General features: G+C 47.2%; 1 protein-coding gene across 6 annotated transcripts in view; it reads right to left on the reverse strand.

Annotated features, from left to right (window-relative positions):
- The window catches only part of dnah1 (dynein, axonemal, heavy chain 1), a 510,234-nt gene that overhangs the window by 248,808 nt on the left and 242,382 nt on the right, over window positions 1-19,044 (reverse strand). For all 6 annotated transcript variants that reach the window (XM_078209369.1, XM_078209371.1, XM_078209370.1 and 3 more), the window contains one exon: window positions 3,547-3,660. In XM_078209369.1, coding sequence (XP_078065495.1) covers window positions 3,547-3,660 — 114 coding nt within the window. The remainder of the gene's footprint in view (window positions 1-3,546; window positions 3,661-19,044) is intronic.

Below are 19,044 nucleotides of genomic sequence, written 5' to 3' on the forward strand. Positions count from 1 at the left end.
TCCAATAGCCCTGCAAAATTTCTTCATATATTTATCCAATTCTCTTTTGAAAGTTACTACTAAACCTGCTTCTGACATTCTTTCAGACAGTGTTTTCCAGACTACAACACATTGTGTGATTTTTACTCTCATGTCATTCTTGTATCAGTTACCATGACTTTGTGCCTTCTGATTAATATATACTCTGGGTGAAATTTTACCAAAATAATGGCACTTGTTGGTTCCAATGCGAAAAATGGAATGATTCCCGCCGATGGCATCGGCGTGTTTTCGGGCCGAATCTTATGTCTCATTAAAGTAAAGTTTATTTATTAGTCACAAGTAGATTTACATTAACACTGCAATGAAGTTACTGTGAAAATCCCCTAGTCACCACACTCCGGCGTCTGTTTGGGTACATTGAGGAAGAATTTAGCATGGCTGATGCATCTAACCAGCACGCCTTTTGGACTGTGGGAGGAAACCCACGCACACATGGGGAGAACGTGCGGACTCCACACAGACAGCGACCCGAGCCAAAGAATCAAACCCGGGTCGCTGGCACTGTGAAGCAGCAGTGCTATCCACTGTGCCAACATGCCGCCCCTCATTAGTAATAACTTTTATGCCCACGAGAATCACACTGCAGCCCTCTGATTCGCCTACCCCACAATGACTTAACTGCTGCAAGCACTGGCTCCCCAGCACTCTCCAGCACTTGTACCACAATGATTGCAGGGGATGGCAGGCAAGAAGGTGGGGGTGGGGGGTGCTCCCAAGCTGCTGGATGGAATGGCGCAGAGGCAGGACACTCTTTACCCCTGGTCCAAGAGATGGCTTTCCAGCAGGGTCACCACCCCCACCTGGCATGCAGTGGCAGGTCAGTAAGCACACTCCAGAAGAGGATGGGGCAGCAGTGTTGGAAGAAGATGAAAGATCTTCTTCGCTCAGCCAGGGTAAGTGAACCATCCTCAGTCTTCCACTGGACCCCCTCTCACACCCCTCACACTCCAACCCTTTCTCTTACTCAGCCACCTTGGCCTTTGCCAATACCAGGCACCAGGATCCCTCCTCCCTCCCACAATCACTATGTTCCCCAGCAGCCACTATGCTCCTCACACTCCAGCTCCCACCTAAGCCCATACCCGTCACACCTTATCACCATCTTAAATGTCAACACTCCCACCGACACTTTTCCTCTCTGTGGCACTGCAGGACAAACTCAACCACAACAGGCGTGATGGGCACAGCCAGCTGGAGTCATGCCTGAGCTGAGAACTCTCGCATGTTTTGAGGAGCCAGCCCTCGACCTAGCCAGGGAGAAGGAAGAGTGTGTCTATGCTGCTAATGAAGTGGAGGCAGCAGAGAAACGTGAGAATTCTCCTGCTTGCAATATAGGAGATGTTGCTGCTAACATGCCCATCCCCATCCCACATCCATGGAAGGGTGAACCCCTCGCCCCCCTCCATCAAAATACACCACTCTCATGTCTAACAATGTTCTCTAGTGATCGCGAGTCCAAAGGTTGTTCAGGTGCTGCCAGACTGCCCACTTTGGCTGTAAGATAGGTGTGAACACAAGACCCCTGACGTAGGTTGGGCCTGCAGTAGCCAACACTGTGCATCTCATGTTTCTAAGCCCTTTGATTAGTCCATTTGATGGCAGGATGTGTTAAGCTCTCTGTCAGGCAGGAGTCAGGCATATTGTTGAGGATGAGAGAAGCATTGCTCTTTCCTCAATACAAGTCATGATCATTCTTCCACAGGGTCAGGCCAATTGCTTCAGTGCCTGCCCATGATGCCTGGCAACAGCATGGGAGCATACTTCTGGCACCACATAACTGGTTCGATGTTAGTCCCCAAGATGGGAGAGCTAGTCGATCCTAGTCCTGCTCCTTCCCGAAGTAAGACGTTAAGAGGCCATCCCTAGTGTGTTGGCATGTCGGGCCCTGACCGTTGCCCGGGCTTCTTCTACCACCTCCTCTGCGTGGTCAACCTCACTGCCCTCCTTGACATCCTCCTCATCTGAGGAGATGTGGTGCTCCTCCATCTCATCCAGGTCCAGGTGGTCTTCCCTCTGCAGCACAAAGTTGTGAGAGCGCAGCAGACTACAGAGATGTGGGAGATCCTATAGGAGCTGTACTGTAGGGTACCCCCTGACCGGTCCAGGCACCTGAACCTCATTTTCAGCAGGCCAATTGCCTGTTTGACCAGCACGCACATCGCAGCGTGAGCCTAATTGTAACAAGTTTGCTCTTGTTTCTGGTCTCTGCACTGGTATCATCAGCCATCTTCTGAGAGGGTATTTCTTGTCCCGGAGGAGCCATCCCTCCAGCCACTGCTGTACCTCAAAGACAGCTGGGATCTGAGAGCATTCCAAGACGTATCTATCATGGGCGTTCCCCGGGAAACGTGCACATACCCATATGAATTGCATCATGTGGTCACTGACGAGCTGCACATTGAGGGACAAATATCCATTGCGGTTCATGAATGGCGCCACGTGGCACCCTGGAGCACACAAGGCCACATGGGTGCAGTCAATCAAACCTTGCGCCTGGGTCAAGCATGCTAAGTGGCACAGCCAATAGCCCTAACATTTTGGCTTGTCTGGTCCCAGTCCAAGTTAATATACATGGGAGCTGTTGCAGGAAGGGCATCTGTAACCTCCCGGATACATTTGTGTGTGAACAGGGAGATGCCACACAGGTCGCCTGTGCTGCCCTGGAATGAGCCACTTGCATAGAAATTCAGTGCGGCTGTGAGTTTAAGGGCCACAGGCAGTGGGTGTCCCCCATACCATGTACTGCCAGCTCTCAGAGGTGGTCAATCATCTCCCGGGAGAGATGCCACCTTCCATGACACTGCATATCTGACATCTGCAGGTACGATTCCCAACGTCAGAAAACCCTTGGCCGCCACCTATGCATCTGCGGTGCTGCTCCCAGAACAACAACAGGCCCAGCCTCTCCCTCCTCTGCAGGGCGCTGGTCCTGGCCTGGTGCCGTGGCATGTCAGCTCAATGCTTGGGACATACATTAAAAGGTGGCTTCCACAAACACCATGGAATACCGTAGAATTCCTTCAATACAGAAGGAGGCCATTTGGCCCATCAAGTCTGCACCAACTCTCCGAAACAGCACTCGCTAATGACATGCTAGTATATTAAAATGAGATTTCTCAGCATGTTGCATGCCACTCCGCCGGCGAGGAGCAGGAAGTCGAAACTCGGAAACTTGCAGCATGAATTGCGGTTCTGGATTTTGGATGCATGCTGCCATTCCCACAGGTGGAGATTGCAGGCTCAAAGTTGCCCCCTCTATTTTTGTTTCAAACCCAGGTAAAATAGGAAAATGTTTTTCAATTAGCAGTGTTCCACAGAATTACATAGAATTTACACTACAGACACAGGCTATTTGATCCAACAGGTCTATGCTAGCATTCATTTCCCACAAGAGCCTTACTTCAACTCACCCTACCACTGTTTTATATCATTACGATGTTGCATTCTGTTTCATGTATTACAAAAGACAATAGGGAGATTGCTTGGGATTAAATCTTTGCCTACCTTGAGATTGTCGGGTAATTCTGTGCGACCAGCATAGCCAGGGTTCATGGTAATGAAGACAGCACAAGATGGTATCAGTGTGATCTCAACCCCTTCAAACATGAAACGATCAACCTACAAAAGCAACCACAGCAATGAGACACTTTGTTGGATTGATAAAGTTGTAAGCATCACTTGCAGCACTGGAGTGAAACGCTTTCCATCATCAAAGTGCCCATACGTAATTGTGATTGCAATCATTATATAGACAATACAACTTGTCATTGTTATAGCATATAAAAGGCTGACACTTGTACTTCATCACATATGAGGTATGGGGCTGAATTTTCAATCATCCTTTTCAATAATGCTCTGAAACTAGAGAACTCGGATGCCATGTCAATTTTCCAATGCACTGGAGGTGTTAAAGGAAGGCTTGGGAGGCATGCCTCCAATTCTCCAATTAACTTGCAGTTAACTTGTTGATATGATTATTAACAGGCTGGAGAGGGATAGAATCAAGTTTCCAAAGTTAATATTAAACATAGCAAATGGTCTGGGACATGTTAGTACATAGCTTTCGGGTGCACACAGGGCGACATTACTGATTGTACTGCTGATTCAAAATTGTTTCTAAAAAAGTATAGTCAAATTGTGATGATCAAGCAGCGACAAAGTTGCCATGACTTGAACAGCCAGATGAAGTCCCTGATCAGTGAGCATTTAGGCACTTGTGTGGATCATGAAGCAGATGATGGTCCTCTGCCCTCCTGCTTACCTGCTCCAGGCATTGGCAAACTTAGTAATGGCTGCCATTTGTCTTTTAAAATTGCACTCCAGAACTAGTTCCTACCTCCTTCTTGCCCCTGCTCCCCCTAATTGGGTGCTGAGCTTACTTCTGGGCCATTTAATTTTTTCCCTTTAAAAATCGGGTTGCGTCACTGATAAGGACTGATATCCTTATGGGTTTGGGACCCAGAAATTAAATTAGAAATTAAGCCTTGTGAGGGCTCCCAGATTAGACCCAGAGATTAGGGGCAGCACGGTGGCACAATGGTTAGCACTGCTGCCTCACAGCACCAGGGACCTGGGTTCAATTCCTGGCTTGGGTCACTGTCTGTGTGGAGTTTGCACATTCTCCCCGTGTGTGGGTTTCCTCTGGGTGCTCCTGTTTCCTCCCATAGTCCAAAGATGTGTGGGTTAGGTGGATTGGCCATGCTAAATTGCCCCTTAGTGTCAGTGTGGGTAGCTAGGGTAAATGCATAGGGCTATTGGGATAGGGCAGACTCAATGGGCTAAATGGCCTCCTTCTGCACTGTAGGATTCTATGATTTTATGATCCAGCCACTGGGTTCCCAACCCTGGATTGAAAATCCAGCCCATGTCAGCTCCACCTATGGGCATGCTAGCCAAACCATTACAGGCTCCTCTGTTACTAAACTAACACCTCACTGTGAAATAGCAATTAATAGGCATAAATAGAGTGCAGATAGAATAAATTGTCAGATGTGATTTGCTGTTCTATTTCATCAAATATATTTGTAAAGTCGAGAGGCAATTTTTCATCCAGATGCTAATTTGAAGTAGCATTCTTGAAAGTCACTTCAAATTTGAATTGAATTTTTCACTCACGTTAGCAACAGGATGAAAAATCTGCAGGAAAAGTGGGCACAGGTTCAAGTCATCAAAAGGGAACATTCTCTGCTCTCAGGAGGACAACCCCAGCTTCAGTGGTTTCTCCACATAACATAAGTACCTCAACCCCCTTACTATTCTAGTAAGTTTCCTTTGCATTTTTGCCAAGAACTTGACATCATTCCTGAAGTGTGTGCCAGAATTAATACTCCAGCTGGGACCTAACCAATTTTAAAATTAAGATTAAGCACAAGCAAAACTTTCTTGCTCTTATACCTTATTTATCTTTTAATAAAGACAATACTCCCTTAAGTTTTTTAACAGCCTTCTCAACTTGTCCTGCCATCCTCAAGAGTTGGTCTTTTAAAATATTTTTTACTCCATCCTTAAAAGTTACAAAGTCAATGCTCAGAGCGGACTGGGCAAACTCAAATCTATTTCTTGCTTGCTCCAAAAACCAAATTCAAAATCCAATTGAATCCAATTCATGGTTCCCACAAGGGAGATAAACAAAATGCAAGCTGACAAGATAAGACACTGCACTCCATCTTGTGCCTGATCTCATGCTTGATCTTAGCCAAAAGACTGAGAAGCGATAAAACCCAGGTCTCTTTGCTCCTGCACCCCCCAGAAACACAAAAGATCTAAACATAAATGTGAAGCATTGTCCACAAAACACTCCCAAACTGACAATGGAAAATAAGTAAAAGCCCATTTTCCCCCTTTCTGGTTTCCAGCTTTGTTCTTCCACTCCAAGCCTTCTTCATTTTTGAATTCAGCCCCCTTTTCCCTCCATCTGATATTCCTATTTTTCTTCACAATTCCTCCACATTTGCTGTATGATTTGATTTCATCCAAGCTTTTACTTCTTCTTGCCTAGTTTTCTTCCTGGTCTATTTTAAATTTATTTTCCTTTTCCATTACAGGTGTTAGTCTATATCCCAAACACCACAGAAGCTTCAGGAATTCTGTTGGAGTGTGGGGCAGTAACTGGGAATTGATCTTTGGCAGCAACGCCAGATCTAGCCTTGGATAGTTTATTTTTATTTGCTTTCTGGATCGGTATTGAAAAGACCACATTCATTATCTATTTCTAATTGACCTGAGAATGTAATGCAGAGATTTGAAGGCTAATCTCAGAGGTTGCGACACCACCTGGGACTTCCGGCTCACTCTTTCTTTTGATGAGATATTCTAATAGAATCATAGAAACTTTTGGCATACAAGAAGGGTCTTCAGCCCGGTGTGCTTCTGCGAGCTCTTTGAATTGGCAGTCATGCTTAGTCCAACGTTCCCACTTTTTGCCCATTATCCTGTAAGTTCCTTATCCTTAAGTACTGTCCAACTCCCTTCCACCACCTTTACATGTAGAGCATTCCAGATCGTGACAACTTTGAGTTTAAAAAAATCCTCATCTCTTCTCGATAGTGGAATCTTGTGGAGGTAACAGGGATCTCAGCTGCTGGCTGGAGAGCTGGCAGGAGTCTCTTTTTGGGAAGGCCCAATGATTCGCTCAAGTACTTGACAGGCCAGCGTCGGCCCTTCCTTCAGGCTCGACCCTGGGAGACAGAGGTTCTGCCCACTGAAAGCTGGACAGCTGGTGGCTGCTGCCTGTACAATGCCCACCTGAGGCCTAGGGTAATCTCTGGGTCCCATACCAGAAGTGAGTGATGACGGAAGGGAGAAGGAGGGGGGTAAGGGGTGGTCAGCAACAAGGAGGGTGGTTCTCAGCAGACCGTCCCATTCCCAATGCTGGGTGCCAGGTCTTTCAAACAGGCACTTGGCCTTTGAATGAGACTCCCCACTCTTGCAAGCAACCCTAACAGGGGTCACTTGTCCTGCTCCCCACATGGCAAGCCCCCACTCACCACCGGGTTAATATAGTGGGACGAGGCTCTTAAGTGGACATTGGTTTCCCACTTATGGGTCTCAATTGGCAGCAGAATGGAAAAGCTTTCCATCAGGATGGATGCAGTTTGATGGCAGGGTCTCAGACCTTCACGCTCCTGCTTGATTATACGATCCCACCACAAAACTCACCATGGGGGAAGAGGATTCCGTCCTATATCATTTTCCAATTATTTTTAATCTATAATCTCTATTATTGATCTACAGGGTATTTTTTCCCCTGTATTTATTCTTTTCAAACCTCTAATGTTTGTGAGTGCTTCCATTAGGTCATCTTTTAACTTTCTCTGTACCAAGGACTTTTCCAACCACTCTGCACAATTGAAGTCCCTCATCCAGTCAAACCTTCTTTGAACACTTTCGAACACCTTTACATCTTGTGACCTAACCAATGATTTATAATAATTTTGTCTTTTTATTCTGGATAGGATCTACCCCAGGTTACCTCGGGAGGCAAAGGAAGAAATAGCTGGGGCCTTAACAGATATCTTTACGTACTCTGCAACCACAGGCAAGGTTCCAGAGAACAAGAGAATAGCCAATGTTGTTCCCTTGTTTAAGAAAGGGAGCAGGGATAATCCACGAAATTGTAGGCCGGTGAGCCTGATGTCTGTGGTGGGGAAGCTTTTGAAAAAGATACTGAGGGATAAGATATATTTACATTTAGAAGAAAATGGACTAGGCAGTGACAGGCAGCATGGTTTTGTACGGCAAAGGTCGTGTCTCATTAACTTGATTGAGTTTTTTGAAGAGGTGACAAAGATAATTGATGAGGGAAGGGTAATTTATATGGACTTCAGTAAGACGATTGACAATGGCAGGCTGATATAAAAACTAAAACCACATGGGATTCGAAGTAGGCTGGCTAGATGGATACAGAACTGGCTTGGTCATCGAACACAGTAAGAAGTCTCACAACACCAGGTTAAAGTCCAACAGGTTTATTTGGTAGCAAAAGGAACATTAACATACAGAGGGATCTGGGCATGCAGGTCCACAGTTCCCAAAAAGTGGCAACACAGGTGGCTAAGGTGATTAAGAAGGCATATGGCACGCTTGCCTTCATCAGCCGGGGCACTGAGTACAAGAATTGGCAAATCATGTTGCAGCTATATAAAACCTTGGTTAGGCCACATTTGGAGTATTGTGTGCAGTTCTGGTCGCCACACTACCAGAAGGACGTGCAAGCTTTGGAGAGAGTGCTAAAATGTTGCCCGGTCTCGAGGGCATTCGCTATGAGGAGAGGTTGAATAAACTAGGATCGTTTTCACTGGAAAGACGGAGATTGAGGGGAGACCTTAAGAGGCATTATAAGAGGCATAGACAGGGTGGATAGTCAGAGGCTTTTCTCAGGGTGGAAGTGTCAATTACAAGGGGGCACACATTCAAGGTGAGAGGGGGAAAGTTTAAGGGAGATTTCTTGAGTGTATTCAGGAGGAATTTCTCATTTAAGTATGTGTATGGCCCGACTAGAGAGGGGGCAAAACTTGACCTCCTCTTGGGAAATAAGAAAGGGCAGGTGACAGAAGTGTTAGTGAGGGATCACTTTGGGACCAGTGACCATAATTCCATTAGTTTTAAGATAGCTATGGAGAATGATAGGTCTGGCCCAAAAGTTAAAATTCTAAATTGGGGCAAGGCCAATTTTGATGGTATCAGACAGGAACTTTCAAAAGTTAATTGGGGGAGTCTGTGGAAAGGCAAAGGGACGTCTGGTAAGTGGGAGGCTTTCAGAAGTATGTTAACCAAGGTTCAGGGTAAGCACATTCCTCTTAGAGTGAAGGGCAAGGCTGGTAGAAGTAGGGAACCCTGGATGACTTGGGATATTGAGGCCCCGGTCAAGAAGAAGAAGGAGGCACATGACATGTATAGGCAGCTGGGATCAAATGGATCCCTTGAAGAGTATAGAGGGTGTAGGAGTAGAATTAAGAGAGAAATCAGGAGGGCAAAAAGGGGACACGAGATTCTTTTGGCAGATAAGGCAAAGGAGAATCCAAAGAGCTTCTACAAATACATAAAGGGCAAAAGAGTAACTAGGGAGAGAGTAGGACCCCTTACGAATCAACAAGGTCATCTATGTGCAGATCCACAAGAGGTGGGTGAGATCCTAAATGAATATTTCTCATCAGTATTCACTGTTGAGAAAAGCATGGATGTTAGGGAACTTGAGGAAATAAATAGTGATGTCTTGAGGAATGTACTTATAACAGAGAAGGAAGTGCTGGAAGTCTTAAAGCGCATCAAGGTGGATAAATCCCTGGGACCTGATGAAGTATATCCCAGGACACTGTGGGAGGCTAGGGAGGAAACTGCGAGTCCCCTGGCAGAGATATTTATATCATTGATAGTTGCAGGTGAGGTGCCTGAAAATTGGAGGGTGGCAAATATGTTGTGCCTTTTTTTAAGAAGGGCTGCAGGCAAAAGCCTGGGAACTACAGGCCAGTTAGCCTCACATCTGTAGTGGGTAAGTTGTTAGAAGGTATTTTGAGAGACAGAATCTACAAGAGACACAAGGACTGATTAGGGACAGTCAGCGTGGCTTTGTGAGTGGAAAATCATGTCTCACAAATTTAATTGAGTTTTTTGAAGGGGTAGCCAAGAAGGTAGATGAGGGCAGTGCAGTTGATGTTGTCTACATGGACTTTAGCAAGGCCTTTGACAAGGTACTGCATGGTAGGTTGTTGCATAAGGTTAAATCACACAGGATCCAGGGTGAAGTAGCCAAATGGATATAAAATTGGCTTGATGACAGAAGACAGAAGGTGGTTGTAGAGGGTTGTTTTTCAAACTGGAGCCCTGTGACTAGCGGTGTGCCTCAGGGATCGGTGGTTCGTCCACTGTTATTTGTCATTTGTATTAATGATTTAGATGAGAATTTAGGAGGCATGGTTAGTAAGTTTGCAGATGACACCAAGATTGGTGGCATAGTGGACAGTGAAGAAAGTTACCTAAGATTGCAACGGGATCTTGATCAATTGGGCCAGTGGGCTGGCGACTGGCAGATGGAGTTTAATTTAAATAAATGTGAGGTGATGCATTTTGGTCGATTGAACCAGGGCAGGACTTACTCAGTTAACGGTAGGGCATTGGGGAGAGTTACAGAACAAAGAGATCTAAGGGTACAGGTTCATAGCTCCTTGAAAGTGGAGGTGGACAGAGTGGTGAAGAAGGCATTCGGCATGCTTGGTTTCATTGGTCAGAACATTGAATACAGGAGTTGGGATGCCTTTTGTTGAAGTTGTACATTTGTAAGGCCACACTTGGAATACTGTGTACAGTTCTGGTCACCCTATTATAGAAAGGATATTATTAAACTAGAAAGAGTGCAGAAGAAATTTACTAGGATGCTACCGGGACTTGGTGGTTTGAGTTATAGGAGAGGCTGGATAGACTGGAACTTTTTTCTCTGGAGCTTAGGAGGCTTACAGATCTTATAGAGGTCTACAAAATAATGAGGGGTAAAGATTAGTTAGATAGTCAATATCTTTTCCCAAAGGTAGGGGAGTCTAAACTAAAGGACATAGGTTTAAGGTGAGAGATACAAAAGAGTCCAGAGGGGCAATTTTTTCACAGGGTGGTGAGTGTCTGGAGTAAGCTGCCAGAGGTAGTAGTAGAGGCGGGTACAATTTTGTCTTTTAAAAAGCACTTAGCCAGTTACATGGGTAAAATGGGTATAGAGGGATATGAGCCAATTGCAATTGGGACTAGCTTAAGGGTCAAAAAAAGAGGCGGCTTGGAGAAGTTGGGCCGAAGGGCCTGTTTCCGTGCTGTAAACCTCTATCACTCTATGAGATGTGTGGAGGAAGTTTTTCACACAGAGAGTGGTAGGGGCCTGGAATGCGTTGCCAGAGGAGGTGATGGAAGCAGGCACATTAGTAACATTTAAGAGGCATCTGGATGGGTATGTGAACAGGGAGGGAATAGAGGGATATGGACTGAGTAAAGGCAGAAGGTTTTTTTTAGTTTAGTTTATGGCATCATGATTGGCACAGGCTTGGAAGGCCAATGTGTCTGTTCCTGTGCTGTACTTTTCTTTGTTCTTTGCATATAATGATAAATCCTAGCAATCTATTTGCTTTTTTAACCACTTTATTAACTATCCCTTCCAACTTTAAAGATTTGTATAAAATCTCTCTTTTCATCTACTTTTGAAAATTATGCCATTTACTGTGTACTTAAAGTCATATACAGCACAGACGGAAGTCATCCAGTACATCGAGTCTATACCAGATTTCTGGGGAGAATCCAGTCAATGCTTGATCCCCATAGAATTGCAAAATTATTTCAAAGAACAAAGAACAGTACAGCACAGGAAACAGGCCCTTCGGCCCTCTAAGCCTGTGCCGCTCCTTGGTCCAACTAGACCAATCGTTTGTATCCCTCCATCCCCAGGCTGCTCATGTGACTATCCAGGTAAGTCTTAAACGATGTCAGCGTGCCTGCCTCCACCACCCTACTTGGCAGCGCATTCCAGGCCCCCACCACCCTCTGTGTAAAAAACATCCCTCTAATATCTGAGTTATACTTCGCCCCTCTCACCTTGAGCCCGTGACCCCTCGTGAATGTCACTTCTGATCTGGGAAAAAGCTTCCCACCGTTCACCCTATCTATCCCCTTCATAATCTTGTACACCTCTATTAGATCTCCCCTCATTCTCCGTCTTTCCAGGGAGAACAACCCCAGTTTACCCAATCTCTCCTCATAGCTAAGACCCTCCATACCAGGCAACATCCTGGTAAACCTTCTCTGCACTCTCTCTAACGCCTCCACGTCCTTCTGGTAGCGCGGCGACAGAACTGGACGCAGTACTCCAAATGTGGCCTAACCAGCGTTCTATACAGCTGCATCATCAGACTCCAGCTTTTATACTCTATACCCCGTCCTATAAAGGCAAGGATACCATATGCCTTCTTCACCACCTTCTCCACCTGTGTTGCCACCTTCAAGGATTGTGGACTTGCACACCTAGGTCCCTCTGTGTTTCTATACTCCTGATGACTCTGCCATTTATTGTATAACTCCTCCCTACATTATTTCTTCCAAAATGCATCACTTCGCATTTATCCGGATTAAACTCCATCTGCCACCTCTCCGCCCAATTTTCCAGCCTATCTATATCCTGCTGTATTGCCTGACAATGCTCTTCGTTATCCGCAAGTCCAGCCATCTTCGTGTCATCCGCAAACTTGCTGATTACACCAGTTACACCTTCTTCCAAATCATTTATATATATCACAAATAGCAGAGGTCCCAGTACAGAGCCCTGCGGAATACCACTGGTCACAGACCTCCAGCCGGAAAAAGACCCTTTGACCACTACCCTCTGTCTCCTATGGCCAAGCCAGTTCTCCACCCATCTAGCCACTTCTCCTTGTATCCCATGAGCCTTAACCTTCTTAACCAACCTGCCATGTGGGACTTTGTCAAATGCCTTACTGAAATCCATTTCATTTCAAGTGCTCATTAAATTTCCTTTTCTAACCATTGATTGTTTCCACTTCAACTACCCTTGTGAGCAATGAGTTCCAGGTCATTACCATTCAGTGTGTAAAAATCTTCTTCGTAATCTCCCTTCATCCCTTGCCCAAGATCTTGGGAGAGATTCTTCCATCCCGCTGCACTAAGTTTTTAGCACAGCGGGCTGGGAGAATCTTGTGGCGGGCAATGCGCATGAAAGCGTGTCCCAGCACCGGATTTCTGGTGGCATCTGCTCCACGCCGGAAATCAACGGGGAGATGGGGTAAGTATTTAAATGCTCATTTTAATCTAATTTAAATGTTATTAGTGGGCCCGGGACTGAAGTCTTTGGGCCCGCTAGCATCTCTACCCCCGCCAGAGCATTTCACTCCAGCGGGGTTTAAAGTAGCTCCCCACTTTCAAGGAGCTAGTGGCCTGACCCCGCTGGAGTGAAGGGGGGAATCGAGGCCCCCCAGAGGGTTGGGTGGTGAGGGGGGTGGTACCTCCTAGTCATTGGGACCTGCATAGTGCCAGTCTGGGGCCCCGGCACTGCCCAAGGGGCAAAGTGCTAATGCCCAGGAGCACCTTAGCATCCGGTAGTCCCAAGGGGACAGGGCATAAGGGGGCAGGGCCTGATGGGGTCAGGTCCAGAGGGCGATCGGTGGGCGTGGGGAGTCCTGCTGCCACTCTGCAAAGGGATCGGTGGGGAAAGGAGGGAGGCCAGCAATTGGGGGGGCTGTGGGGGTCGGGTTACTGTCAGGAGGGGTAATCGGAGGGTGAGGGGGCTGGAGGGGTCGCAAGGCTAACCAGCAATCGAGTTCACCAGCATTCGGGAGGCCACCAGTGTGGGGCCACTGCGCATATGCCAATCCCGACACTGACAGATCACTGCATACGCAGCGGCCCGCTCAGTGTGCTGATTTCGGCCTCTCCGTCAGGAATAGGCCCTGCCTCCTGAAATTTAACAATATTCATGCTGGTGGCCTCTGCAGTGCACAGACTGTGGGAGATTCTCGTCTGAACTCCCACTGAAAAAAAAAGTGATTTACTCCAGTTTTCACGCGAATTCGACACAGAATTTTTTTGGGAGAATTCTCCCCCTTAAATCTGTGTCACCTAGTCCTTGTACCATCAGCCAATGGAAAGAGTTTTCCCTGACTACCTTATTTAAGCCTGTCATTATTTTGTAAACCTTGATCAAATCTTCTCTGGATCTCCTTTCTTCCCCAAACAGAAAAATATCTGCTTAAAAAGAAAAATAGTTCAGGCAGAGCACATGAATTGAAGAAAGCTCTCTGTGATCCTTCTGGAAACCTACTCTGACTGAAAAATCCATCCTGAAGATCTGGAGCTTCTCTACAGTGGGGGCAGTTTCCAGAACGTGGGATGTCAGCCCATCAGTGGAAGCCGGCACCATTTAGGACAGGCAAACAGTGCATGTATATTTCTGCTGAAAGACCAATCAAGTTGCAGGAAAGCAACACAAATCAGTACTCCAAAATTTTCTATACAGTCTAACTCCAAAGAGTAAACTACCATACAAAGGAGTGGTTATAATGATGCTACAAAACTGGAATCCTAAACAAGGACTTTGTAGTTCTTCTTGTCTTTATTGTTGTATATATTTATCTAAATTTAATAGATTTTAAAGAATTAATTACTAGTCTTGCAGTTAGTTGGTGGTTAAGAAACATTTTCTTTGATGATAGCTACTGAAATTATAGGCAGGTTTCAAGAATGATATTGAGCCCATCAGATGTAAAACTGCCTTCTTAACTCAGGAGAAAATGGTTTCTAACTAAATTTTCATATTCTGTGAGTATAGATTCAATGCTGGTGTACTATTTTAATTCACCTGGCAGCTTTTCTAAAGTTTCTTCATTCAAATCTAGTGAATCTTCATTTTGAGCACATAGAATAGTTTTGGATCAACTTATGTCAAATAATTGTCCCTGTCATTTTGCCACACTTCCCCCATTCCATTGTCTCATCCACCCCTCCAATACCATTCCATCCTTCCTCTGCCATCCCCATCCCATTCTTTCCATCCTTCCAACATCCTCATTCTTGCCATCTCCAACCTATCATCAACCTCACTCTCTCCCTCCAGTCATATGTGCACCCCATATGCCTATGTATATGCCAAGCACTACCCACTAAATAAACCTACCAACAGACCCAGCTTCTTTGGGCAACCAAGTCAGTCCAGACAGACAACAACTGACTCTTAACATTATAGATGGATGAAAAAAAAATTGATGTGGAGATGCAGGCGTTGGACTGGGGTAAACACAGTAAGAAGTTTAACAACACCAGGTTAAAGTCCAACAGATTTATTTGGTAGCAAAAGCCATAGCTTTCGGAGCCTTAAGCCCCTTCTTCAGGTGAACACCAGCCAATGGTGAACACCTGAAGAAGGGACTTAAGGCTCCGAAAGCTTGTGGCTTTTGCTACCAAATAAACCTGTTGGACTTTAACCTGGTGTTGTTAAACTTCTTACTGTGAAAAAAAATTACCAAAGTAATTATTTTCTCCTGTAAAATCAACCTGCTTTTTGTAACCTGATTTGCAGGTTTCTTTTTGAAGGACATCAAAACATTTGCATTGTTGAAACTACCAGAGAATTATCATTATTATACACAGATGCAAATGAAAATGGTACAGTACTTAGTAGAGTGAATACTGCCACCATGCTATGTTAACCCTGTTATTACAATTGTGCAACTCTTCCTTGAGCTTTTCCTAGCCTGGTTGATGCTCCATAGCAACAATGCTGAAATCTTATTACTAAGACCCTCTATCTCATTGAGGAGGCTTCAGACCAATCCACATCCAACAACCTGCTCTGAAAATTCTGCTCTGATCATATTTTGACAGCTGTGACAAATTCCACCACAGCAGCTGAGACAATCTGAAACATTCTAAAACAAATGTGTTCTAAATAAAACAACCTGCAACCTTCAATAAAAAACTGTCAATTTCCATTATCTCCCAAGTTTAATCAGAATTTGTTTCTCTAGTTCCTCCTGGCTCCCCATTAAAGTTTGTGATGGGAGATCCAAATGTTAACAAATCCTTTAAAAAAATTCCAGGATCTGGATCTGCATTTGTATCTTTTCCAAAAATTAATAATTCTTTCTTGGGTCATATCCTATACGTGAAGATGCCGGCGTTGGACTGGGGTAGGCACAGTAAGTAGTCTCTCAACACCAGGTTAAAGTCCAACAGGCATTCACCTGATGAAGGAGCAGCGCTCCGAAAGCTTGTGCTACCAAATAAAACTGTTGGACTTTAACCTGGTGTTGTGAGATTACTTACTGTATCCTATATGTGCATCAAGGTTTGTTGAATTCTGCCCACTAGCTTTTGAGATATAGGAAGCGATTCTCCCAAAAACGTTCTAAGTGCTGAAATCGCGGGCAAACTGGTGTAAATCACAGCTGTTTTTTCAGTGGGCATTCAGACTCGAATCTGCCACAATCTGTGCACTGCAGAGGTCACAATTGGGGATATCATTAAAAGCTCGGGGGGGGGGGCGGGGCTTATTCACACCAGAATCAGACAGTCATGTGCAGTGGCCCCGAACTGTCAGCTTGCAGTTTGCTGGCCAGCTCAATCACTGGCAAGCCCGTGACCCCCGCAGTGCTGCCCCCCCAGCACCCACCATGGCCCAACTGCAGCTCCCACAAGCATTCCCAGGCCAGCCCAACTGTCCCCCCTCCGTCCAGGTGCACCCCGATCTCCAGCACACCCCCCCCCATCCCCACCGCCCAGCAGTGACGATTCTCACCCAGCAGACCCTACCTTGGCAGACACCCCCACCCCACCCTCTCCGATTGACCCCCCCCCCCCCCACGAGAGGCAGACACCCCCCGCAGAACCCCCCCAGCCCATCCCGACCGCCAGCATTACCCCCAGTAGTGACGACACCCCCCACCCCCTCCAACGGGAGACAGGCCTCCCCCAGCAGACCCCCCCTGCTCGCCTGAATCGCTTGCCTTTCTCCAGTCTGATCCCCATGCAGAGTGGCAGCGGGAACCCCCCACCCCCACCAATCGCCCTAAGCCCTGCCCTCTAGGCCCCAACCCCTTGGCACTATCCCCTAGGCCCCACCCCTTTGGCACTGCCCGATGTCCAGTGGGCAGTGCCAAGGTGCCCCCTGAGCATGGGCACTTTGCCCATCCACCGCCGTCCGACCCCCTGGGCAGGCCCCGATTGCCCCCCTTTCACACCAGCAGGGTCTCCCGCTAGTTCCCCGGAAGTGTGGTGTTACTCTAAACCCCAGAGTGAAGTTGTATTGGCAGGGTGGGAGATGCTATCGGGCCCGGAGACTTCAGACCCGGACCCGCTAATCACATTTAAATTACATTAAAATAACTTACCTGCAGTTCCAGTGTGACCACACCGGATATTCGTTGCTGGGAGATGCGCGCATGTCGGGAATGCACGCGCAAATCCTGATTCTCCCGGTTGGGACTGAAGGGATGCCAGCGATTGGGGGGGGGGGGGGGTCTACCTCCCGTGGGGAGTGGGTTTGCAGCCATAGGGGGCGAGTCTCCCAAAAAAATTCAAAGTGTCGAATTTGTGAGAAAACTGGAGTAAATCACGCTGATTTTTTCAGTGGGAGTTTAGAGAAGAATCTTTCACACTGCGCACTGCAGAATGTTTCAGTGTGAATCACATAAGAAATCTGTGGGCGGGGCCTATTCCTGCTGGAGAGGCTGAAATCAGTGCGCTGAGCAGGCCTCCGCGCATGCGGTGATTTGTCAGCGCCGAGATCAACACATGTGCAGTGCCCCTGTCTACTGGCCTCCTGATTGCTGGCCAGCCCGATCGTTTGCCAGCCCCACGACCCCACAATGCCAGCCCTCTCACCCCCCCCATGGCCTGATCATTGGCCCTCCAAGCATGCCCGGGCCCAGCCTCGATCCCCCATCCTGATCTCCCGCCTCACACACCCCTCGAACCCCCCCGCAGTGCCAAATACCCTGCAGCCCCAAACCCCCCTCCCCCAGATGGCCCTGTCCCCATCAGGCCCCGCCACCCTGGCACTGCCCCATGCCTGGTGGGCAGTGCAAAGGTGCCCTCTGGGCATTGGCACTTTGCCCCTTGGGTAGCTCCCGGGGTGCGCAGGCTGGCACAACCAAGGTGCCAATGCCCAGGGACACACTCCGATCCTCTGGGGGGCCCCAATTGTGTCCCCTTCACTTTAGCGGGGTCGCAGACTTCGGTCCCAGGGCCGCTAATGATAATTGAAATAGATTACAATGAAGGCGTGCATAATATGTAATGCGGCTCCACGCCTATTTCCAGTGCGGAGCTGATGGCACCGGAAATCCGGTATTGGGAGACACGCTCGGGGCCAGACGCCCTGTGCGGATCACACTAATCTGGCCCTGCTTAAATCTCCTGGTCCGCTGCATTAAGAAATCAGCGCAGTGGGATGGGAGAATCGCTCCCATATTGTTTACAGACAAACAGGTAGTAGAAGCAATAAATGCCACATAGAAAGGTACAGGTCCATCATAAACTGTGGAAACTAAACTAAATACAGACAAAGGTTAGCTACAATGGAGCAAAATATTTGTCCAATACATTTAAAAGGACACCATGAAACCTTAGAGGACTTAGGTGGTTTAATATCTAGAGATCAACTTAATATCTGAACAGATTAAGTTTTAGTGAATGGGAAGGATAAATAAAAAACCTATTTTAATACCAAGGGCATAAATAATTTCATTGTTTCCACATTTTTGAAGACTGACAATTAACTTTACACCTATTTCTGGAGTTATTTTTGCAGATTACACCCATATTCAAGTCTTTTACATTTTGATTCTAAGTTCTGAATCTGGACGTAATTCAGACCTGACTTGGAAACCTGTTCTCAGGCCCCCCCAAACTCAACCTGAAGAAAAAACCGTGAGTCTGAATCACACTGTGTGCGGGGCTTATCGCGCCTGAAACGCTGCAGCTCCGATCGGAGCCTTCAACTGCGCATGCTCAGTAAAAAAAGAATTTGAAAAACACTCCCCTGTCACATCGCTCCCAGGCCCCAAAAAGTAGATAAAGCGGCCCGGGAGTGATGGCCCCCACAGGTATCGCCCCACCCCCACAATCTAACTGTTCCCTTTATCCACCCACCACCCCCCCTCTACACGGATCGATCGTGATCCTCTGCCCCCCTTCCCCCCACCGATCGCCCGCAGAGTAGCAGTGGACCTCCCCTACTCCTGTCCCCCCCAGCCGTCTTCCTCTCCCCCCAGCAAACGATCTGGCCTCCCTCCTCTCCCCCCCCCCCCACCAGAGAACGACCCCCCCCCCCCCCCCCCCCCCTCCCCGAGAACCATCTGGCCTCTCTCCTCCCCCTGCCCACCAGAGAATGATCTGGCCTCCCTCCTTCACCCCCACCCCCACCCCCACACCAGAGAACCATTTGGCCTCCCTCCTCCTCCCCCCACCACCAGAGAACGATCTGGTCTCCCTCCTACCCCCCCCTCCTCCCCTTCCATCTGAGAA

Source organism: Mustelus asterias, chromosome 3 (genome assembly GCF_964213995.1).
Source record: "Mustelus asterias chromosome 3, sMusAst1.hap1.1, whole genome shotgun sequence".
In the NCBI taxonomy this organism is placed as follows: Eukaryota; Metazoa; Chordata; class Chondrichthyes; order Carcharhiniformes; family Triakidae; genus Mustelus; species Mustelus asterias.